Source organism: Siphateles boraxobius, unplaced genomic scaffold (genome assembly GCF_051911475.1).
Source record: "Siphateles boraxobius isolate OS27281-9 unplaced genomic scaffold, OSU_SipBor_1 19, whole genome shotgun sequence".
Lineage (NCBI taxonomy): Eukaryota > Metazoa > Chordata > Actinopteri > Cypriniformes > Leuciscidae > Siphateles > Siphateles boraxobius.
This window is the reverse complement of record NW_027508799.1, coordinates 12746447-12772766: the sequence shown is the minus strand read 5'-3', so window position 1 is coordinate 12772766 and position 26320 is coordinate 12746447. Positions and strand designations below refer to the sequence as shown.

Genomic DNA, 26320 nt, shown 5'->3' with positions numbered 1-26320 from the left:
ACGACGTGTGTTCGCGCGATAATGTTGGTTGCCTAGTAACGAACGTACGGTGGCCGAGAATGTTCCATCAACTTCCGTGTGTTCGCGCATCTATGTTGCCTAGTAACGAACGCAATCTGGCCGACATACGTGCTGGCGGCAGGAAACTTCACTTTGTGTGCCTGCGCCTCATATACAACGTTATAAAAGCTTGCAGGACAACTTTGTTGGCATTGCCTTTTCAGCGTGAGAAATACACTGTGTGGCATGTGAGCGTTTGAAGTGGTTGAATTGCGTGTGTCTCACGGCCAATACGTGAGACTTGAGAACCCTGCACACAACAGCACACAAAATAGCCAAATATTTAAAATAAAAGCATTACAATGTAAAAATTATTATAAATAAATTAAGCAGATCCGTTTCCTCTCTGGAGGAGAGAACAATTTGACATTGTTCAGTCTTTCCGCTTGTAAATTCCGCCATGTAAATTGCAAATCTTTTTCTTTATCCACCACTCTAATTTGTGTAAAAAACAAAAATACTTTTTAAAAATCCTCCTAGGGTGTTTGTTAGGTATTCAAACTTCTCAAAACATCTATATGACATTTCTACTGAGATAAAGGCCGTGGAATTAATGCTATCCACTAGAGGGAGCCACATGATAAGAAATCTCTTTTTTTCAATCGGGTTTCATCCCTTTGAATGGAAATAAATGCATTGATCTAGTTTTTTTTTTTTTTAGTTTTTATTTCATGCATACATCTTTTAATTCAGCTCAACATATTTTACATTGGGTGTCTTTGCGACCTCCTGTGGAATTTTTTAAATATAATATATAACATGATATTTCATGACTCTAGCAACTGTTCCGCTGGGTCCTAAAATCAGTTTCTCTTTAGTGTGCATTCAGATACAGACATTGTATTTATAATGTAGACATTATAAAATATTTTTTTGGTAAAGTTTTAGCATTTTTTATTTTGAATTTTTAGCATTTGTAGTTTTTTTTATGTGTATTGAAACATTCCTCGCATTCCATTCATTCCTAAGGGGGTCAAATTGACATATTGATATATCAATTGATAATTGATATATTGAAATATATTTCATATTCATTAGGCGTGTTTAGACCTTTATTTTGAAATAGCAATAAACATGAAAAATCATGTAAGATTGGTAGAAACCTCAGTTTGTTTTCATGCCAAGAGTTCAAAAGATAACACCTATTCAATTTTATGAGGAAAAAAAGGTATGAAAATGTTGTAAATATAAAGAAAAATATTATGGATTCTCGATTTGTGATGCGACTGCGAGCTATAATGCACATATGTGCTCTTTTTATGCGTTTATTAGAGGTTGAATTCAAATCAAATACTGCCAAACCACTCATACTACTTCTGAATAGGATGTCTACTTCATAAATTGTATGAAATTTATGGAAATAGGCCTACATGGTTCAGATCACTCAAAACATATGAAAATGGAGGCGTTAGTAAGGAAGCTGGGCTGTTCATCTAGTGAAAAAGTTTGGTACTGCGCCCAAATAAAATCTTACTGAAAGCAATTTTTTTGAGATATTAACCTACAATTGTTCAGATTTTTGGGGTGACAGTTAATACACACCAATAAAACACACTTTTCAATTTACCAGAGATGATTAAATATATTGGGTGTCTTTGCGACCTCTTGTGGACTTTTTTTTAATATAATATACTATATATTATAAAATTTCTATAAAGACACTTCTTTACTGTTGTGGTATGAATAATAAAACAAGCTCTTATATGTTAAACTGCAAGCATAAGGATAGAAGGCAACACACATTACAGAAATAAATGATAAAAAATTAAAAGGGTTTGAGCTGCAAATCATGTCTTCACATTCATTTGAAATTGTCCTGTGACATTCTATGACATGTGAATGTTAAATATGAGTCCCCACATATTATGATCACATGGCACGCCTTACAGCTTTTTATACGGGGGTATTTTTTTAACTTCTCTTCTCACAGTAAGAGGGATTGATTTCCTTTAAAAGTCCGTTGCCCTTTTGACACCTGTGTTGCTGTAACCCGTTTCATCAAACCCTAAAAGATTCAAGATGGACTTTGCTATAAAAACCACATCATAAGGTATATTTTAATTGGATTGCTAATGATCCACATGGGCCATTGGTGCTTTGACCCCGATGATTGACTTTTATGACCATATTAAAACAGAGACCACATGAAATATTTGTCACAACCATTTGAAACGAAAGCAAAACAGTGATTAAAATGCTGGAAAATCTCAAAATATCCTCTGTTCAGAATGCTTTTTGACTTCCTTCATAAGCACACACATCAAGCAGAAGAGGGTTTCCAGTCAGTTGTAAGTAAATGCACTGAACTGCCCTTTCTGCATCACATTAACTTCCACATCACATTCCTCCTGTCTTGAAAGGCGATTGGCTCTCATCCCTTCTGTCTCGATGCATATGCCACAGCCGCAACTCCTGATTGGACGGCAGGGCAGAGCAGTGCGTGAGCACGGTGTAAAGCTCCAATGGCGTTGTGACTTGTGTTTAGAGGACCGAAGGGGGCGGAGGGCGCACCACTGGGAGGGTGGATGGGGGTTGGGACGAGGACAGGGTGGAGTAAAACTCAACTAGGATCAAAATGATCAGCTGTTAAATGCAAAACATATTAGTATGTATGCTCATTCTATAACTTTTGCTGTGAATGAGTAATAACATTAAAACATGGTCAGAGTTTTGCTTCATTATTGGAGCAGCTGAACCGAACTATTCATAGAAGTAAACAGTAGATTTATCTTTAGACGCCAGATTTCATGTAGCAAATTATGTTAGCAACAGAAATGTTTTATAACAAAGAGATACGTGAGATAATGCAGCACTATGTTACTGACTGCTAATAAAAGCAGAACAGAGGCCCATATTTGCATTTTAATAGCTGGAGGGATTTGTGTTCATATACGTGATGTGGGGGTTATACAGAGGTCTATGAGGGGGTTGTGTCTATACACCCCCCAAATCATGCATACAGATCACACTTAATCATAATACACACTCTCTTTGGTCTCCTTCATAATCAAATCAGATTATTTTAATTCAGCCGCAGTGTTTAATTTACATATCATTTATTGTTAGAATAACACATACTAATGCAGAATCTAATAAACTTTGCATTGTGGCTATGATTATTTTTGAGCATTTCATCATGGCAGTTCCTTACCAAAATGTCTGATTTTTTATTAAGTCTAGAAGTTTTCAACCTTTTTTGGTTTTGTAATTTTAAAATGAAAATAGTATTTAGCTAAGAAAAAGTTAGCACCAATCAATTCGATGCCTTTGTTTTCGTTTTCTCCATAGAATAAAATAACAGATGAAAAAAAACCACATTTTGCACAGTTTGAAACTAACTTTCACAGAAGAAATGCCATTAATTTGCCATCAAAACTCCATAATGAACTTTTTTCACTAAATGGTTCTTTAAAGGTTCTTTATATGTAGTAACAGTTTCATTTAGAATCGTATCTCCTGAAGAAACCTTTATATGCTGAAATGTTTTTTCGTGTTAAGAGTTTAGGGTTCTTTATTCTCGCCTTTTTGTTTTTCGAATCTATAACTGTCAAAGCCTCCTCATTAATGATTTTCTGGAGCTCAGCTTTAGAACTTCACAGACTGTCAACATACCCTCAACAGGTACATTATTTCTTTCTTAAAATGTGTAAAAAACAAACAAAAAAAAATAATTTTTTAAAAATAATTTCCTAACAATCATGTTTTTTTCTCTTTTTAGTATAACAGAACATGTGTGAGCAGCTCTGTTCAGTTAAGAATACTCATCTTCTCTTCGTCACAAAGTAAGTAACAGAGATATGGAATTTGACCCATATTGTTTGATTTTTATGATAATAGTTTTGGTGGTGCTATTGGTTTTTGTAGAGAACTGCGGGAGCGCGCATGACTCCATGACTGAGGGAGCGCGTGCACGCGACAGAGGAAGGGAGAGTTCTTCTTTCACTGCTCCATCCGGGAACTTTCCCGAATTAGCATTGACAACCGAATCGCAACTTTTTCCCCAGGCAAAGTGAAATCACGCCGCGCACTCGGACAAAATATAGTTCCACATTTTTCAACTCAAAGACTTAGAAATAAAGCCGTACGTTACGGATAGGTCGTTCAGGCGTTTGCCGTGTGGATTACGGAGTGAATTTACGTGACTGCTGGAACCTTTAGCTCGCTTTCTGAGCACTTTTGTTTATACTGGCGTAAAGTGGGTGATGAGTCTTACGGCCAGTAAAGAAGCGAGAACTTGCTGTGCAGCCCGAGTAGTTCTTGCGATTGTTATTGTTGCTTTTAAAATATTTGTATTACGCCACAAATAACGCGGATCGCGTCGAAAGTGGAGGAAAAGTGCTTCTGAAGTCGGAATATGGAGCTACAAGGCCTTCAAGAAGCACTCAAAGTAGAAGTCCAATGTCATCAGGTAAATAAAAATGGCATTTTGTTCAAGCTTTCCTTGGATTCTTACGAGAATAAAACGCTATAAGACGGACATCAGTCGTGTTCGAACGCTTTAATTCGGTTGGAATTAGTAGCCTTTTAGAGTCATACAACGGTAACATTCTTTCGCCTTTATGACGCCATAATCACTTTGAGCGCATATTGTTAAAACGTTCTTTGATGCACTTTCACGCGTGCGGCGTGTTTTTAGCGATTTGCACTAATAATGCGGCGGTTTTGTGTAGCGATCGGGACGAGACTTGAATATTTATGAGGTTCAAACGGACTCGCTGCTCGCCGCTTTGTTCCTCCCTCACATCCTAACTTGAAACACTTTCAACGAAACGCATCTTCGTTGTTTTACTTCGTTTAGAAACTAGTTGCACTGATGAAGCGGGACCCGCAGGTAATTCATATTATTTGAAGCGTTGAAGAGTGGGGCATTTAGCTACATTGGGGCGAGAAACTTTATCGGCATCACTAGTTCTTACGTACGTTCTCAACGCTTTGTCCTTTACGTGACTTTGCCAATAACACAAGGGGGGTTTGTGAAGTTCTCAAAACATTTAGGTTGTTTTGGGGGAAGAATCGTTTAGATTAAATGTGTTTAATATTATACTGGTGAGTTTAAGAAACAACTACATTAAAGGCAAAGCAGAATAACTGCTTTAAGTGGAAAAACAAGTTATAATTCATTTATTAGGGATTATATTTGGCCTCATGAATGCATTAAGCGACATTTTGGAAACATATCCCCCCTTTCATACAGGGAAAACACATTAAAATACTATAAATTAGCTGGGTTCAGTGAAATCATAATAAACAACTCCTTTATGTGCACATGAACATCGTCTTGATTCTTTAGTACATTGTAGCGTCCATTTTTAGTAGGTCGACATGTTTCTAGAGAGTTTGTGAAGGAAAGTTGCTCACTTCCTCGGCCATGTTGCATTAAAACATCGCTGTTCAGTGTGTACTTAACCTCAACGTACTTATTCGATACTTTATCGACAGTCTTCCCGGTGGGTTATATTTCGTGGTCACATGACGACGTGGTAGAATTTGATTCGATCTCTGCAGTTCACTTTCACTTTTTTTAATAATCGCGACTCAAAAAGCAAGGTCATCAATACGATAGCGTTCCGATAGCAATTATTCATGTGTTCAGGGGTAATTCGTCTGCTTGGCCTTGGTTTGTTGGTTTGTTAGACACAAGCTCTCAATCCTTCACTGAATTCGTCTGTCAGAATGACTGAATTCCGAGTCCGTTCGATTGTGACTTTCAGTTCGTAACGCAGTTTCAGCACCTCGGACAGCGGCGCGGTCCTGCATTTCAGCGTGTTTTAAATGTCAAATGTTGCCACTGTGTGAAATGTTTGTTGTGAGGCTTTTTTTGGTGTACCCCAGTTTGATAGTGGAAGCTTCCATTTTGTGCTGAAGGGGTGTTGGTTTCTTCCTAACATGGAGCAAAAGTCTGCAGAGTTTCTGGCTGGGGGGAGGGCTCATTCATGGCCATTCTGGAGAGGGGGAAGGGAGGAGAAAACACAAGTCAGCATCACACAAGACACTACACACAAGCCTCTGTAGGCCGTATAACACTCCTTAGGAGGTTCTCCTAATTAATAGTGTCTATCACAGTTAAAATGCTGAACAATACTAACTTATTCATGCTTAAGATTCAAATACTAGAGGAAAAGCATTAAAATACATGGAAATACACACATAATGGGCTACAAGTATGATATATTTGTTAGTGTGTAATTATATCAAAGGATATACTGTATTATAAGGCACTGATGTCTCTATAATGCAATAATCATACCCATATATTGCATTCAGAGATCTAATTCCAAGAGGTTTTAAAGTAAGGTGTCATAATTCACTGCTAAATGTAAACCTTTTAAAACATAAAACGTTGCTTTTCAACGCATTCTCATGTTTTGACTTTCACAACCCCAACAAAGGCTGTGACTTTGCAGTGCAATTTATAATTTATTTTACAGTTTTTTCCTGTTTACTATTAAAGTCTTTAAGAAGTGAATTCTAAATGTGTGGCATGCAGAAAATCCAGAATGCTGCAAACCTAACCACCACATTTATACGCGACTGCTGAGTGAATGCAGGTGTTTTGTCAGTATTAAAGCTTATTTATGCTAAATGTTGTATCCGTGAGTGTCTAGTCTAACTAGAAATATGTAACTGAACATGATATTGGACATTTTTTTTATCATCTGGGCCTGTACTACTGACCCATCCTCTTCATATTTCACCCGAACTTTCATTTGAAGGAGGCTTGTAAATGAATGGAGATGATGGGAGGAAGCAAACCCTCCAGCATTTATTAGCTGTGAACATCATAATTGTGTGAAGCCTTTGTAAGTACTTGTGTTCCCCACAGGGCAAACATCTTTCATCCATATATAAATATCTGTCTTAGCTTTGGAGTTTTTAACACATATTGTGCGAGAGGGTTTTGTATCGTTGTCTTCTTGCTAGTTGTTGCATCACTGATCCAGAAACACTCATAAACTTGCTGTAAGTCTTGAGCTTTGATTTGCTCAATTTTCGGTCTCTCTCAAGGCTCACAAATCCTTGCCAAACTGATCCCTGTGTGTGTCCCTCATGAATTTTTTCATCTTTTGCAATACAATAATGTTTTGATTCCTGCAAAAATCTCCCTGTTTTCCTTAATTTGCAGTCAAACATTTGCAATGTCTGTTTATTCAGATTCATAGAGATGTGACCCACATTTCCATGTCATAAATGAATAGTTCACCCCAAAATCTCATTTTATAGAGACAGAAGAAGTACGTTTACAGGTTGAATAAGTTTGATGCATTAGCACTTGTATCTCTTAGCTTGAAAGCAGTTCAGCGTTCTGTCCAGAGTGATTTATGTAGCTCTGTCCCGCAGACTGACAGCAGCTTTAATGTTCATATGTGAAAGCATTAGGGCTGGAACGACACTTCGGCGTGTTCGATTATGTAAATACGTCGAATTGCGCTGGATGCGTCTAACCGTTGTGCTGTTTATGGTCATCCAATGATGGTGGCTCTGAATCTTGGGCATGTTGAAAATCAGCCGTTATCACAGAAATATTGAGCCCGATCTTAAGGGCGGGATTTTTTTTTTAACAGAGACCAAATAAAATGGTGTAAAGCTGAAATGGCTCAGGCGTACCACAGCAGCACAACTTCTCAGGGCTTTCCTACCTCAAAACAACCAGACGGCAGTGTATGTATTTAGACTATTATAATGATTTTTTTTACACGGCACTAGAATACAGTTCTCAGTCCTGTATTTTTGCTTAAAGGGATAGTTCACCCAAAAATGAATATGAGCCCATGATTTACTCACCCTCAAGTCATTCTAGGTGTATATGACATTCTTCTTTCAGACGAATGCAATTATATAGTTATATTTAAAAATGTTCTGGCTCTTCCAAGCTTTATAATGGCAGTACATTGCTGTTTCTGTTTTGAAGTCCATAAAAGTGCATCTATCCATCATAAAAGTGTATCTATCCATTATAAAAGTGCATCTATCATCATAAAAGTGTATCTATCCATCATAAAAGTGTATCTATCCATCATAAAAGTGTATCTATCCATCATAAAAGTGTATCTATCCATTATAAAAGTGCATCTATCATCATAAAAGTGTATCTATCCATCATAAAAGTGCTCCAGGGGGTTAATAAAGGCCTTCTGAAGCGAAGTGATGCATTTGTGTAAGAAAAATATCCAAATTCAAAACTTTATAAAGTAAAATAACTAGCTTCCGGGCAGTTATACACCAAGGATGACTTGAGGGTGAGTAAATCATGGGCTAATATTCATTTTTGGGTGAACTAGCTATCCCTTTAATACGACTGTTCATACAGCATCTGGTTTTATACGGTGAGTGCGATGCCGTGAGACGCATGGCTCAAGCATACTCTCTGCAACCAGTTACAAAGCATTTAACGTGGTTGTATCTAATGGATGAACTTACGCCTTGATTGGACTAATTTATATAATAACTCACTGACAATCACTGTTAAACTTTATGAAAGTTTTATGAACACCTCCATGTTTAATACTGTCGCTATGGTTACTGCTATGGATGGTTAAAATTATTTATTGGTAAATGAACCAAATGATTAATCGACTATTCAGAAAATAAACAGTAGATTAACTAGGAAAAATAATCGTGGACTAATCTGAAAAATAATCAACAGATTAATCGATTGAAATAGAAAATCGTTAGTTTCAGCCCTAAAAAGAATCTAAGTGTAATTTTAAAAATCTATTATATGCATATTATGTAATTAAAGACATGAAAGTGTAAACACCAAAACCCATAAAAGAAAATGGTCACCATTTACTCACATTTTTGTCACTTCAAACCTTATCTGTCTTCCGTTGAACACAAAGTCGAATGGACACAAATATCATATTTTTCATATCCGTCTTGTGCTTTACAGTACCCATAGTTTCAAAGCCAAATATGGATTGAAATTGAATTATTGATGTTGTGTGGGTTTGATTTATTCTCGTCTGGAACAGGATGTTAAAACTCTGGCTTAGGGCTGGATTTGCCGAGGTACTTTACTCGAGGAAATCACAAACCATCAGTTGTGGAGATGTAGTGAGTTCTTCATTTGTTTTCCCCTTGAAGTCCCGGCCAGGACGTGAGTTCCTCGTTTTTTGTGTTGTGGTCGGGAAAGCCCTGCTAAATGATCCTGATGTTAATGAAGACACATGTACAGCTCCTCTTGGAGTGAGATTACTGACCTGCTTTGAAAGGAATACTTCATCCAAAATGACAATTACATAATATTTTTTCCATATAAAAAAGGACAAAAAATATCCATGACTTGTGCACTGTATTTCGGTTCAGGTTCTGAAGTCGTTTGCTAGCTAATAAACAACTCAAATAGAAGTTGTTTTTTACTCTGAATTTATTAAATAAAAAATATATCGCAGGTTTGAGGTCAAAATCAGTGCTTGACATCAACCTGGCATAGTCCAAATTAGGGCTGGGTTTTGACACAAATTACTGGCTGGATTTTTTTCTTTTCAAAGGCATTTTGTTTTCATAGTTAGACAGATATTGTGATGTATCATTATAGGATTGTCTAGCAATATATCGATTATCGCAGAATTGCTTTATTGTGATATTATCGATATCGTCAGTTGTGTATCGTATCTTGAGGTACCCTGTGATGCGGTATTTATTGTTTGAATTTCTGAATAAAATTGACGGGGGTTTGAAAGCGTTGTTTTGAGACAATGTTTCATATCAGAAGTAACAAAGCCTTAAGCTTATCGGGAGCCATGCTACCCAGTTTTGTTCATTCATCAGCTGAAAACAGCATAGACCAAAAGATAGATTCTTGGGATTTAAGAATTACTATTTTTTTATCAAAATAAAAATAGATTAAAATCGAGAAATCAATACTTTTTTACCCTGCCCTAGTCCATTGATGTATTTAGTCAATTTCAGAGCTTTGGTGGGTCATTATCCAACGAAAAGCTTTCAAATGGCTTTAGAACACTTGAAATAATAGCATGCAAGCTATGTTGGCTGACTGGTGCTTTAATGATGAGTTTTATGGTGTTTTACTATTCCACTATTTTATTATGGTCATAACTGACTATCATTTTATGGAAAAGAGGTTCATGAAGAATCTTCAATTGTTCTCCTTTTGTGTTTTTGCAGCATGTTTCTTGTACAGAACATTCAGATATGGGGATGAAAAAAGGCCTTTGGTTAAAACATGGTTTCGATTGCATCACCTCGGGATATGGAAAATGTTTTTTCTCAACATTATATAGAAGCAGAATATCAAAGTCACTAGAGGTTACAACATCATCTAAAGTACGCGCAATCCATTTTTATCGACAAGATTGATATTTTTGCAAAGTTCATCCAGATTTGATTAGGCAAACTGGTCGTATCCAATGGCAACACAGTCTGATACTAAGGACAACAGTAGTGCGAATCATTCATGTTCAGACATGATGTTTGAGCTCAGTGTGTGAGGTTATAAGACTTGTAGGAAAAAGAGCCCGTAGAAGCTTCATTTTAATGATTCTTGCAGTGTTTTTGATCTGTCCTTGTGTCTCATAGCAACACCGTCTGCGGTAAATCATTCATGCGGTTATTTTTGTTGATGTATTTCACTCTATTATTGCGAAACACGTCTAGAGCCATTCATACACAATCTCATAAGACATTAGATCATGTAAGTGATTTATGCCTTGCTTTATAATAGTTGTGAAGCATTAAAGCCTTTTAGACCAAAGTGATCAAGTTTGTCATCATCTCCATTGTCTTAAAGACCCCCTGTGTTGAAAATCAAGCTTTTAATGTTGTTTATGTCTATGTGGTATTTTTAATATGCTATAAGACATATAATATAAGACAAACCATGTGCAAATTCATAAGTCAACACCATTGTGTATTGAGTATTTTCTCCTTAAAACTGCAGAGAACCAAAGACAGTCTCAAAAACGCGGTTTGAAATCGCTGGTGTTTCTGACGTCACAAACTACCTTGTAACCAATCAGATCAACGTGTGAACGTCAATGAGTGGATCTCTGAGCTGGAGTGAGTGAGCGGAGGCGGGGCTCATTTGCATATATTTATAGAACTGCGTATACTAAATGAGGCACGGTTGTAGAGTTACATCCAAGCTATTTTAAGGCATGAAGAATATTTTTTCAAGGAAAAAAAAATTAAAAATGTAATTTTGGTGGTCAACGATGAGTTTTAATGGATAAACGATTAACTATAGAGGGACTTTAATATTCTTCTTGAGATAACAAGGCTTTTCAAAGACATCTGATCTGTTTGTCCAGTTGGAAATATCTCCAGATCCTATAAATTGAATTTAACTGTATTTTGTTTGATTCGCTATTTTTTAACCTTATTTTATGAGTTTTCTATTTAAATATCATTCCAAAAAAAGTATATGTTCTTATATACTATAACAACACACGCCATGCAGCCAATATTGTGTCTTGTTAATGTAAATGTCAGCATTTGTCATTCAAATGTTGTTCTAATCTTGTTCAACTTTCTTTTGTCTAAGGAACAAAAATGGAGATATTTAGTAAAACAACAAAGCTGCTCTTATCCACAACTATTTCCAATTTGTCCAAATTCATACCAATGATTTTTTGGGAGGAACGGACCCAAGTGGCATTTAATGAGAATGTTCTCTTCCGTTGTAGCTGTTGAATTTAAATAAGGAATGGGGGGGGGGGGGGGGGGGGGGGGCATTATCAGTGAATTAGGACTTATATTTATGTCTGTTCGTCACACAAAGCTATAATATAATATCAGAAGACATGGAATATAGTGCCCAAGTCATATGGACCATTTTTATGATGTTTCTTTAATCCTTTTTAGAGCGTGACAAATGTGCTCACTAAGAACTGTAGTAAATTTCTCTAGAGTGCATGAGGTCCATGCCGTCACTGATCTTGACATTTGCTTCAACGCTCTGGCTTTCTGTGCTGTGAGACTAATAAGGTAACGAGATTAGATCACGTTAGATGACCAATAGGATTACTTTGTTTGAACAAGTCAACGTGATGACTCTTGGCCCTGCTCCAAAACCTACTTACAGTGCCTTATAATATTTCGGCCAATTTTAAAGACGGCATTGTAATGAGCTTGTGAAAAAAGTATCTTGACGCAACAAGAGAAATTATGATTATAAATATTCTTAAAATTTAGTAACAAATAATATATCAATACGAATAGCTAAACTGAACTTATTTCATGGCATACATGTGTGTTTGTTATTTCAATGATAATGCTGTCTCAGAAGGCAACTGCCTATAGTATACAGTATTTAGTAGCTGTTTAGTATTTTGGAACAGAAACCAACTGTCTGTCAGATTTACCCCACAATTTTCTCAAAAGATGAAGTCTCAGCTTGCTGTACTGGTTTTGATGTTCCGGTCCATTTCCTGCGCAACTTAATATGATGGAATATGATGCCTGAATAGTTTTAAATGTGTTTGAGTCAGCGTTACTCTGGCCAGTGATTGGATAAAGCTCTTCATTTGATCAATAATTTATTGTTTCACAGATTCTGACCATCAGAAATATAGTAAGACATGTAATTTGCATGAACCCTGTTTATCTTTTACTTTTTTTATATATATATGATACATACTACAGTACGGTGGCCCAGTAGTGCACTACTCAACGAAATTTAAAAAGCTAACATAAGTTCACAACACAATGAAATCAACTCACAACAACTGTAGTAAGTCAGTTTTGTTGTGGCTTATTTCCGTTGTGAAGTGAACTTATGTTTTCTTTTTAAATTTCGTTGTGTTGTGCACTACTGGGCCACCATACTGCAGGCACCCTAGAAGTGTCTTGATCAATAATACAAAGGTAGTAGTTTATAAATTCACTAGTAATAAATAGTAAGTTATTTGAACTTACAACCTTACAGTTGACAACACAAATTTGCCAGTTATGGACCCAAAATATTATCTGTTTTAGGCTTGAAATAAACTTTAATAAATATTTAGGCCTAAATTTAAGATTTGTATATTTCAATTGCGTATTAAATTTCTGTCCATTTGGATGACACAATTTTAACCAAGTCATGGTAAATATATAAACCTGGTTGTTGTGTATTCAAAATGCATTCAGTTATTAGTACTATTACTGAAATCTTACCAGTTTTATTTATGTATGACTGACGAAAATGCATCACTTTAAGTTTATGTTAAAACAGTGTCATCCAAATGGATGCCAAGTTTATATGCAATTCAAATACAGAAATCTAGGTCTCAATGTTTTTGGAGTGTACCCAGCATACCATTTTGTAAGGCTAGAAGTAATTAGCATGCACTTGTGCTGTGATGTTGTTGTTTTTGTGCACTGTAGAGTCCAGGGGGCGTGTTCTTTCGGATGCCCCGCCCCCTTCTAATCTGTATGCTCTTCTAGGCCGTCAGTAGTTGATGCATTATTGAGGTACCCTTAAAATACATAAAGGCTGTTTAATGATTGATGATATGTGAGGTTGTGTCTTTACGCTTATGTATATATTTACTCTCTAGTGTTATTGGGGCGACAGAGCAGGGCTTTAATCGGTCACCAACGGTTGATACTGTTTTCCATGTGTGTGGGTGTTTATTACGACCCACATCCTTTTAAATATAAAACAACTGCATTTCCTGAAGCCTGACTCAGCTTTGGAAACATGTCATGAAAAACAGATTTTTCTTGATTATGATCAGATAAAACTGAACACATACAGTTACATTTAGCACTCAAAATGTAATTTCCAGTCCAAAAAATAGCCTTTATGAAATGAAAAGCACATATGACTGAATTTGTAGTATTTTACTAAGAATTTTTGATTGTGATGCACCAAAAATTTTTTTTTTTACTGTAACACTTAAACCGAAATTAAAGTTTTAATTTTGACAAAAACAGAAACCGAAAATAAAGTTGATAGAATAATCAATTAGGGCTGTGAAATGATTAATCACGATTTATCGCATCCAAAATAAAAGTTTGTGTTTACATAATATATGTGTGCGTTCTGTAATGACTTTGTGTATACAGTATAAATACACACACACATGCATACATGTATTTAAGAAATATTTGCATGTATATACTGTATATATTTATAATTTATATATATATATATATATATATATATATATATTTCTTAAATATATACATGAATGTGTGTGTATTTATATATACAAAATAATAATACACAGTACACACATATATTATGTAAACACAAACTTTTATTTTGGATGCGATTAATCATTTCACAGCCCTATAATCAATTAATTAATAAAATGTATATAATAATAAACTCAGAAAATATAGTCGTATATAAGCATTTAAATTGCACATAAGGCAGTTTTTATGTCATTATTTAATTGATATATTTATGTTTCTACTCCAATTTGTTGAAATATAAACATTTAAATGTGGGCTGTAATACAAACTTGTTTTCATAACAGATTTATTCAAGCATATTAAATAATGAAGACAACAATGAATGTATAGATGCTCCTCTCTAGTTTTTTTGTAGCTGACTAATGAGTTTTCCTGAGGTAAATAGAACATTACTTGACGCCACGTTAAAGAGCATCAAAATGACATTTATTATTAAAATAAAAATATAAAATTTGACAGAATTTAAAAGCTGAGACCTTTTTTTTATAACAAAAGTAACAAAGCATAAAACTCACTGCGGTAAGTAGTCACACTACAAATAATGTTTAGTGAAGTTTTGTTCATCCATCGAAAGAACACACCATAGACTAAAAGATCTTGGCTCATCAAATTGAAGGTTGAGGAAAAACAAGAATTCTCCCATTTCACCTAATATTGGGATAGTAGTATGAGTGTGTTCCCACCAAACCATAGTGAGCATCATAAACAACTGTATCCAAGTAGGAAAGAACAGTGACTTTGACCACTGAGCAGACACTGCATACCTTTCTTACCATGTCAAGGGTTCAGGAGCATTATGGGATTGAAACTCAACCTTTATGATGGCGCAGTCATACCTTAGTATTCAAATGCTCAGCTTGTGTTTCTACAGGAAACTGTTCTTATATAAAAACTCAGTTGAATGTGAATGAACAATAATGAAGGTTAATCTCTGTAGGAAACATGCAGCGTTGCATGGAACTGAGTGTTCAGAGAATTGATTTTGTTCTAGTAAAGTAAAGGCTTGACTGCTGATTCATATTTCACAATTCATGGGAAGTCAAACTAATTCTAATTCTAAGTAATGCTGCTTTACTGAACTCTCATGACTCAAGAACTCATTTACGCAGTTATTCACATGCAGAATTTGTAAGACGTTTATCATTTATTTTGAGAAAAACAGGAATCATAAAAATAACTGGATATATGTAAATATTGTATCTCTCTTAGTTAATTAAAATGCTAAACAGCTTACAGATTTAGCAGCTGTATATATGGACTGCATGTCTAAATACATGCATAACTAGAAGCAATAAGGCAAGTCATTTATAAGAACCACTGACCTATTTCTGTTATTGGTAGTTACATCACTCATGTAAAGAGTCTTGCTCATGCCTTTACAGAGGATTTTAACTGATGATGTCAGAGTGATGTGTGAGTCATATATCTTGTGTGAAACACAGCTCAATAAAAGGATCATAACAGGAGGAACAGCAGTTTGTTGCGTTATACGTACCAAGCTGGTCTGAATCAATCAGCACTTATATATGTTGTTAGAGAGAAACAGGACTGTCCTGTATGTTTCAATGGCTGGTGTGGTGGTGTAGTGGTTTAAGCACTTAAGACTCTTAAAAGTGTTAAAATTTGACCCCCCCCCCCCCCCCAACTGTTTATGTTAATTTTTCATGGGGTGTTCCCAATTTTAACCCTGCCAATTAACATTAATAGACAATTAGCCAATTAGACACAACATGTCTAAACAGATTTGTGTGATAGTAGTAATTTAACATCACAATTAAATGGACAAAATGTATGTCTATTTAAAATTGTATTTTACATAAGCAGTTTTGGTTTCAGGGTTGAAGGAAACAAAGGTGCAGATTTAGACTAAATGCTCTGTAAGGATTTAATTTGGGACCAAATGTTGGTTTGTTGGTATTGATAAACTTAAGTTTATCATAAATTAAAGATGTCAGATCCAGCGTGTCAGCAATTTTAAGGACAGACAATTTTTGCAATGTTTGGAAAATCAAGTGGTATCAGATTTGCACACAAAAAGTGGGACACACTAAATTAAATTAACATAATCAAATTAACTTTTCACTGCGACGAATTAAATATTAATTAAACAAATAGTTAAAATGATGACACTGTTGTACGATTGTTAGATACGGTTCAGACCTTTGAGGTGAGACAGGCAAAAATCACACTTTTTTTAACATTCGAAAACTAGGAACTTTTCCTACTTGGTTCATTTTAACAGTTTATCAAACCTATTGATTCTCACAACAAGAAAAGATGGGATTTTGGGCCTTAAATACTTTATATAAAGTCATGGGACAACAAAATGTACTGTGTCTCCAGTTATAAATGTTACTGTAGATAGAAGCATGTTTTAGTTTATTTATATACTTTATCCAATGTTATCTTGGCATTTCTAGCACATTGTGCTTCAGGATTCATGACATCTTTGTAAAGATGTTCTCCTGGCATCGTTGGCATTCAGCAGCCGGAAGGTGGCATGCTTCATATTCAGCATTCACAGATAATGCAGCGGAGCTATTAATAGCTTGAGGACAGTTTAAATACACACCGCCCGTCAGGAAAGAGTCGCGAGAGCGCTCGAGTGACTCACTGTAAATAAAGAGAGCCTCACAAACTCTCAAAGACACTTTACATCTCCTGCCCGCTGATCAAACTCCATTTTTTCATTTAGAACACCTCATGTGGGTTTAAGTGTGACTGAAGACCTTTAAATGAGCAGAATATCTTCATTACAGACACAAAAAAAGTATTCAGATCACAATATGATGGTGGAAACTGAAGTTCAGATCCATGCCATGTGATGCAGGATGAAAAATAAACCACTTTAAAACAGTACTACTGAAGGGTGACATGATCGTTTTCATTGATCAGCGTTGGTGGAAGTCGGTGTCTCATGTGGATGGTTATCGGACGACTTCTCAGATCCGTGGAGAATTCTCAGGAAGCATTGGAATCTGTAGGGAATCTTTAAACCATGGTAATCTGACCATGTTAACTGTGGTGATCAATAGTGACATCAGCTCGACCCATCAGATGCATTTTTCAAACAAACTCCTCCGAGAAAAGTAGCATTAGTTGAAGTACTTTAAATGAGGTGTAGCTTGTGTCTCAGAAGCTCCAGTTACATAGTCTGTCTTTGTTAGGGTGGCAGTAAAACAGAAGAGGACAGAAATAATTGAGGGAAAGAGAGGCCGTCCTTGTGCTGTCACTCAAAGACACGGGCAGAACAAAGAGTCACCCATCGTAATGAATGAGACTTTGATTTGTTTTTTCCTGACAAGGTCACTGCAAGCAAGTGAAAAAAAAGCACTTTGCCTGAACACATACGGGCAAGAAGACATAGATGCTGAAAAGAAAACGCCTAATGCTGGGTACACACCAAAAGATTTTTTACATATTATAAGATTTTCAAAATGTGATAGACCACAAACATGAGGACAAAAAAATCGTAGATTTAACCGTTTTGCTCCTATAGTGTGTGGTGTGCCATGATGTGACAAAGACAGCACACCACACACAAACAGATTTTCAACTAAAGTCTCGATTGTGAACACAGGAAATCTCTTAAAATCTCGCGAGACTTCAGAATAAGCGTAGCAAACGATATGCAGGAAGAAATTGTGATGATAGTGTTTGGAATGATTTTCATAGAAAATTCATGGAAAAAAAGTAAAGGGTTTGGGTGAAATCTCTCTCTCTCTCTCTCTCTCTCTCTCTCTCTCTCTCTCTCTCTCTCTCTCTCTCTTTCTCATACACACACATCATGTGTACTGGTACTATGCTTATATGGAATGGTTTTTATACTGAGCCAATAAAATTTTCTAAAAGAAGAGTCATTTAAAATTGCTCACAGAATATATCCTGTGAAAGACACATTAGAGCGTTTTCATCTGGATATTGATTACAATTGCTCTTTTATGTAATTGTGAAAGAGAGTCTATTGTGCACTAGTTTTTTTAATGTCTCATCAATCTGTTTTGGTATGAGATGTCTCAATTTCTAGGTGTTAAAATTAACTGCAACCCAGTCTTAAATTTGTCATCTGTCTTACTTCATACAAATGAATGTAACTTTTCCAAAAGAAAAATATGTTATCGATTTGTTTTTGTTATTAGGAAAATTTTATATTCATCAAACTAAACGGAGTAACTCAGAACCCAAGCTTGCTCATTTTAAAGCAGCCTTTAGAATCTGTAAAGTTTTTAAAATAATCGAAAAACCCAAAGATCTGTATCTCTGCTATATGAATTTAACATATTTTTGTGATGCCCTTTATTTTTAAGTTTTTTTTCTTTTTATTATTTAAATTGTTGTTGTTTCAAGTTATACTTACCAAATGTGTAAAAGAAATGTATCAAGAACTTGATATTGAATTCTGTAATTTTGTAAATTCAATAACTAAAAAAAAGACTGCGTTTGTTAAGCTTCCGTGTTCCATCATCTCGCTTTCTGATTGGATTTTGTTTTGTTTCACGCGATAATCTCCAGTGCTTGCGTTTGTCCTCGAGGTTCCCCTCACACATCAGGATTTCTAATTTCATGTTGAATATTTACGATTCTCGATCAGGGCGGCTCCGTCGTTCTTCCGATCAGGTTCGGACACTCTTTACACACCTCACACCACAGGAATATCTGATAAGATAATCTGTAGAACCATCAAGATAATCGGGACATAGCTAGGATTGTCCGAAGAGGAGAAATCGGCGCAAAATCAGCCCGATTGTCTTTTGGTGTGTACCCAGCATAAGCATTCTTTCTTCTACATTTGTAGAATTCTCCAAATGCACGTTTTCCTGACTTTTATTCTGTGCAAAAGCTGCATTTGTGAGATGAACAATGTTCTTGTGTTCACTACAGTGATGTTAAAAAGGATAGTTCACCCAAATTTTTTTTTGTCATCATTAAAGTAATATTCCAGATTCAATAGATCTGCAGCCTCCATTGACGGCTATGCAACTACCACTTTGTCTCTTCAAAAAGTTCAAAGAGGTTGTAAAACTATTCCATATGAATCGAGCGGTTTAAACTTTCTTAAGATACTGGACTGCTTTCTATGATGAACAGATTGAATTTAGGCTTTTATTCACATATTAACATTGATCAGCAAACATTAACAGAAGCTTAACCGAACCTGCTTGACGTGAACAAACCTCATTGGTTCTTGCAGAAGCTCAAACGTGTTGCCTAACACGAGAATGAACCTCATTTGCCCTTGTAGAAGCTCAAACATACTGCGTAACATGAGAATGAACCTCATTGGCTCTCGTATGTCAAGTGAACATAATTGAGCTTCCGTTTACCATATCTGATGTGTGAGTTGATGAATGTTTATACATGATTAAGAGCCTAAATTAAATCTAGTCAACGATTAAATCTATAAGATCTCTTTATGAACTTTTTTAAGCGTCAAAGTGGTAGTTGTGTAGCTGTCAACAGAGGGACGGAAAACTTTCAGATTTCATCAAAAATATCTTCATTTGTGTTCTGAAGATGAACGAAAGTCTTATGGGTTTGGAACGACATGAAGGTGAGTAATTAATGACAGAATTAAAATTTTTGGGTGAACTAATCATTTAAACTCAATCGACAGTATTTGAGGTATAATGTTTATTAATTAAAAAATAAGGACTCATCCCTTACTTTCTTTAAAAAAAAATCAGTAATTGAGGTTTTGATGAGGAACTCAGAATGGAATTAAATATGCATGTTATGTGGTGTTTACTGTGTAAAATTTAATTCAATTTTACAACTTCATAAGGCTTAATGTCTTGTAACTATATCTATTGAAACATTGAGTATTTTAACGTTTACAGTTTGCACCTATAAGTAGATCTAAAAAGCACCATAATAGCCATCCAGAAGACTGGTGCACTGTATTCCAAGTACACTGAAATCATAAAATAGCTTCATGTGAGAAACAGGCCTAAATTTCAGTTATTCATCGAAAATCTTCAGTAACCCTTTATTTTAATGTGCTGTATACATGTTACATGCATTTTCTAACAGTTAATTAAGCATAATTCTAAGCAAATAACACTAAACCAAACCTTGACCCTAAACCTATAGTAAGTCATGTTGCTAATATTACTCCATAATTGTGTAAGTACAAAGACATAAAAATAAAGTTTGATCAAATCTTTCCCTCGACTAACGCTCTTATCTTGCTATCTTGCAGTCTTGTTTTTCAAACTGGTTGCATTCATATATCTCATATACACCGTGGGCCTTAAAGGACAAAAGTACTTACTTTGTGACTGTTTGTGGTGGTATTCATAACGTATTAATGCCATTTTTTTTGTATGTTGTATGTTTTTGACACTTTAAGTGCAGAGACATGCTTCTTAAAAGAAAAGTAGAGCACAGACACATGAAGATCAGAGAGAATAATCTATAATGCAGCACAGAAAGCTTTGTCAGGCTTATGTTGTGTCCTGTGGATGTGCTGTCCTGTCATATCCTGATCCAGGTTCCATTAACCGTTTTTAACAGCAGAGCTAAAAACCAAAACAATCCAATTCAAGCTGAAAAGGTTATTATAAAGACTAAAGAACGTCACAGCGTTTTTAAAATGTCATGAAGCAGTCATGAGTTTGTCATAACAGATCTGAAACCTCAAAGTGTGGATTAATCACAAACAAAAGATCCGAGACGATCAATACATCTCTTCAGCATGATGCACTTGAGGTCTTTGAGTTTTGTTATTAACACTAATGTAAGAAAAGAAAATATATTTTTACTCAAAACATTTTTGAGTTAAATAAAATTCATAATTTTTTTTCTTTTATTTTTTCCTGGAAAAATGAGAGAGAATACAATTTTTACCTCATGATTTTTTAAAATTTCAATTCAGGGGGTCAAACTTTAATTCAAGAATCCTTCTCGATACATATTAAATACTGGGTAAAGATTAAGGGTAGATTTACACGACAACATGTGCATGATGTCATCATCTTCAGAGATTTTGCGTTTTTATTGTTTACACAGAGACCATTTTCAAAAACTTGCACTTTGAAACCCGTTTTCAAAAGTTTGTGTTTTCAGGCACCCAAAACACTGTTTTTGTGTAAACGAACGGCCAAAACGCATAACAAGTTTTACATTTTTAGTTGAAAACGGTGTCGTGTAAACAGCCCCTTAGTTGTATTCAGATATGTCTGTTTGCACCCATCAATGGAAATTGAGTATTAGCAGCTATAACCTTCAATCGTATGCAGTTTTTTTTGTAGAAATTTTGTTTTCTGTGGATGTGATTAAGAATTATTCACTTACAATTATACAAGTATAAGACATTGTGGGATAAATACATTTATTATTTTATAAAAATGTGAATTCGTTCATGATGCAGAATGAAGCAGAAATTTAAACTTTTTTCCCTGCTTGTTAAAATTATCGGAAAGCATATGACGGACAACTTTGTGCACTTTCATGGTGTATATGTATATACCACTGCATATGCACCTTATGTGTTGTTACCATAATTATTAATAATTACTTAAAATTCCAATTATTATTTTTTATGTTGATCAATCCAGAAATGTTTGAGAAACAATAAGGTTTTTTTCCCCCCTCACAGTATAGCAGACAGTTTTCCTAGGAGAGAAAATCCAATCAAGATTTCATGTACCCTTTCAGTGGAAATTAATTTTAACAAACGTAGAGGAAATGTTAAGCGTACGGCACATTTTCACCTGGAAAATAGTTCTGGAAATGATGCAAGCAGTTAACAGCAAACAAAAGAGTCGAACTTGAAAACTGAACTCAGTTTGCCGTCGTGCTCCACCACACACAATAAAAGAAACAAGATGTAGTTTCACTCGTCACGTTCACACGCGAACGCCTGCGCTAGTCCAGTAAAGATTGATTTCTCCAGCAGACATACAGCAGGAGCTCACATGTGGCATTTCATTTTGTGTGCGTGTAATGAAATAGTGATTCGCTCTGAGATGAAGTGCCATGTTGAATCTCACAGAAACACGGGCAGTGGTCTGAATATTGATTTGCATCTTTATTAAAGCAAGAAAATGATCAGTTTCTGAATACAATACAATACTCAAACTCAATTTCATTGTGCTGAAGAACAGAAGAGCTGTGCTTTCATCGATCAGGCGCATTATGAAAGCAATGAGTTTTTGGGATTTGAGATCATTGAGATGGAGGCAATAAACAGACTTTAACTTTGACTCTGATTTTGATTTGTTTATTGAATGTGTTCTTATGCTGTACTTACAAATCATGCTAAGGTGTCACCTGAATATTACTTTGTTACTTGGTGTTATGTATGAGATATTTTGGACTTAACAGCTGGGGAACTAGCGACTCAACAGTTTTTTTTCCTCTTCTTTACTTTACCTTCACACTGTTGATGTTTCTAAGGATCCCAACCAAAGCACCTAATTAATTTTAAATAATAATAATAATTGCTTTTGAATATTAGTTTTTATTTTACAGTACAGTAATACTATTACAATAGTAATATACTTTTCTCTTAATTTCTTCATTTTTTGCGTACAACATTACTTATGTTCTTCATGATAATTTGGGAATGAGGACGACACATAGTTTGATAAACAGCATGAACTTCTGAAGATGTAATAAATATATAATTACACTGACGCAGTAAAATAAAGTGTAACCCAAATTTTTAAAGTACTGAGTAATATTAAGTAATTATATGTACTTACTATAGGGTTAGGGTAGGATCTGGGTTTGGTTTAGGTTAGTTGCATGTAATTATGCCTAACTTATAGTTATTACTATGGTAAATACATGTAACGTGTAATAAAGAATAAAGTGTTACCAAGATTTAAAAAAGAAGAAAAATACAGCTTGTATACTCTCTAGCTACAATTGTGTTACTTGATATTATAAATGTCCTGGCAATAATGTTTTACTGTATAGAGGGAATGCGCGTGACGTCACCGTCAGCTGGAGTGATTGAGGCCACGCCACACTGAGTGGCAAAAAGACTGAGCGGCAGCATTGGTTTTCAGCGTGAATGCCGTGGAAAACCCAAAAAACACATCTAAAACGGGAACGAGCTTAGCGATTGACTGTACAACTACATTTGACAGGAAATCTGAGGTATATTTTTACAGACTGCCGAAAGATACAGAACAGAGAAGCAAATAGATCACTGCAATTCATAGAAACAACTGGACTCCAGGCAGCGAAAGGTGGATTTGCAGTTATCATTTTTGTGTCAATATGCTGAATTTAGTGGTAAAATCATTCTCTATATATTGTATTGTTATATATTGCAGTGACAACTCATCAATAAACCACTGTATTATTCTGTATAATTAGACATTTTTAAAGAAACACTGACAAAAAACGATACAAGTTTTAAGTCTAGACGATATGATAATATATATAACATTGATATAAGTGATCACCTGGATTTAGACCTGCCTATATTGTATTTATATAAAGCGTTCACAGGCAAATTTGCTGTATGTATTTCCCCGGTGTCAAAATCAGGCACATATAAATGTCAGGAAACACGATTCCTGGCTGCATGTCAATATCCATGGATCACTGGATCTTTAGTAAGTTGTAAGGAACACTATATTGAGTCCAATCTTTAGTTTAAACTGATAATCGTTTGTTTTACTTGCGTTTTCGCAGTTTCCCCTATTAAATCCAGTCACGCAGCTGTTCTTCTGCCACTCAGTCCGGCTGAGGGGGCGTGTTCCGGCGGGAAAGTGACGTTAATGCATTCCCTCTATTCTTGGATCATTTCTGAGTTTAAAACTATACAAAGAAACACACTTCTCAATAGTCGTATGTTAGAAACAGTTTTCAAACGCAACCATTCCAACAGTTGCTAAGATTGGATTGGTCAGTCAGGTTTTTAAGGCGGGCCTCACTGAAGGGCCCGGATGGGCAATAGACACACAATAAAACGGTTTTAAGGGGAAATTGGGAGTTTGCTTGCCAGGGTAGTCGATGTTATTGGTGTTACATGGTGTTTGGCCGTACACCGATTACATTACCTGGCAACTGCGGCACTGTAGTTTTGCTTTTTTAATTATAGGCCTATACATACAGAGAGTATGCGAGATCACAAATTCAAAAGCGAGAGTGAAAAGCATAAAAAGTAAAGTTATCGGTAAAACCAGTGTTGTCACAAGTTTATGTACTGGTGTGAAAATTCTTCATCATGACATCCGTAATCAGGAGTCAGGATTCAGTTTCATTCCTGTTGTGGAGTCACATCACTAAGTTTATTTGATGTTTACTAGATGAGAGATGTAGCTAAATTATACTTTATCTCTGATATCTTGATTATTGTTGTACAGACAATCAAAGAAATAATGCCTTAAGATATCTTGTCATAATTATCAAAGGGGTTCTAGTTTTAAATTATCAGATTAATATAGAGGGCTATGTGTTGTGAGTTCAGTTTCTCTCATATGGCAGATGTTTGTAAAGTTTTCAATAATTTAACCACCTTTTGTCATTAATTTTGGACATTTAGTTCTTGTAGTTCTTGTATTAATATGGTGCCTATTTCCATTTCAAATATCTGGAAGATTTACCTTCAACAAAATATAAAAACAGCAAACGGTGTATTTCCTGTCCAAATTGGCGCTTCACAGTCAGAATAACTTGCAATGTGGACCAATAGTCATTCGTCAGTCTTGAAGACCCGAGCAAAAATGAAATGAAATCTTAGAGCCCTCATGGGTTTGTGTCTGAAATGTTCCTTGATGTCCACACAGAGAGTTGAGAATTGGGCTCATGGCCTGTTGTTTGGCAGGAGATTATTGGTTCTGAGGCCAAAACACACAGCACAAGACAGTACCATATTATCCCGGGATCACCCAATGTGGTAGGACGAGGTCTGGTCATTTGGATGGAGGCTACTTCACATCTTCTGCAACTCTCTAGCTCTATAAGGGGTGAATAGGCTTCTACATAATTGCAGAATCCTGTCATAAAAAATGGAATTACTGTATAACATGGAATGTCACGGAATTTAGCCAAATTTGGATGAATAAATCAAAAGTTGAGCTGTACACGTGCTTTAAACCTCAAAAGACTGCGGTTTAAATATGAAGTCTGCATGTTCTGCATGTCTCAGACATCTAGAAAAACGGAAACATAAAACACAGAATTTGGGACAAATTTCATAGGACCCTAGGTGAACCGTGATCTTCTGAAAAGAGGATTTGATGGCCAGTTAAGGCATGCAATTTCCTCTAACGGGCTGCTGTAGCCTGTGGCCCAATCTGTGGCCATTTTGACCAACAGACTGGGGTCTTAAACCTGAAGGTCTTAACACTTAAGTAAAGATGTCATTGACATCAGAAAGGCACAAAGAGAAATCAGAAGATCAGAGTTTGCAGATTTTTGAGCACAGTTGGTTATTGTTGTTAATTTTTAGTTTGTCTGACAGAATCATGATGCTGTCAAAGAGAAGAGCGTTAAAATGACTCCCGAAAAGGCATCTGATATCCAAGAGCTTTCCCCCCCCCCGTTCCCTTTATCAGGCACAATGAAACCGGAATCTCAGTGTTGACACGAGACACGTGGCTGATTTGTTTAGCCCGAGGCGAGAGAGGTCCGAGCGGTTCATTACAGCACTGTAAAAGTCTTTGATGTGTGTTTGTGTCAGACCGTCAACTCACTGCTGCTGAGCATGCTGGGAAATAACCCTTGTTTATGAAATGTCACGCATACATGTCAATCACCTCACTGTGTGGATGAATATCAACGTCAGTTTTAAATATTAGGTCAAACATGGTAAATAAATTTAACGGATGGATTGAGACGCTAACTAACCTCCTGCAGATTTGCCTTAAGGAAGTGATGTCGCTCATATGACTGATAAAGTCAACCATTAGCGTGACAGTTGCTCAGCTGTTCTCAGAAATAGTGAAATGAACTACTTTTAAAAAAATATGTTGCAGTGTAGCGTGGCCAATTGGTACATTGGTTTCCAAACTCTATTATATGGAGTTATACCATATACCCATCTCCATACCGGCGTGATGAATACAATCTTCAACCAGATGGAACTGGATAATATTCTGAAAGTTCTGATCCCATCTGACCTCTGACCTGTAATGCTGCCTGAATCATAATTATACAC

The 26320-nt window shown here is 35.7% G+C and overlaps 1 protein-coding gene across 2 annotated transcripts in view; it reads left to right on the top strand.

The window, feature by feature from the left end:
• The first annotated feature begins 4004 nt into the window (after positions 1-4004).
• Positions 4005-26320, top strand: part of phf21b (PHD finger protein 21B) — a 61286-nt gene continuing 38970 nt past the window's right edge. Inside the window, exon 1 of one of the 2 annotated variants that reach the window (XM_077235315.1) lies at positions 4005-4468. In XM_077235315.1, the coding sequence (XP_077091430.1) occupies positions 4415-4468 (54 nt within the window). In that variant the 5' untranslated portion in view covers positions 4005-4414. The remainder of the gene's footprint in view (positions 4469-26320) is intronic. The other variant, XM_077235314.1, reaches the window with a different exon arrangement.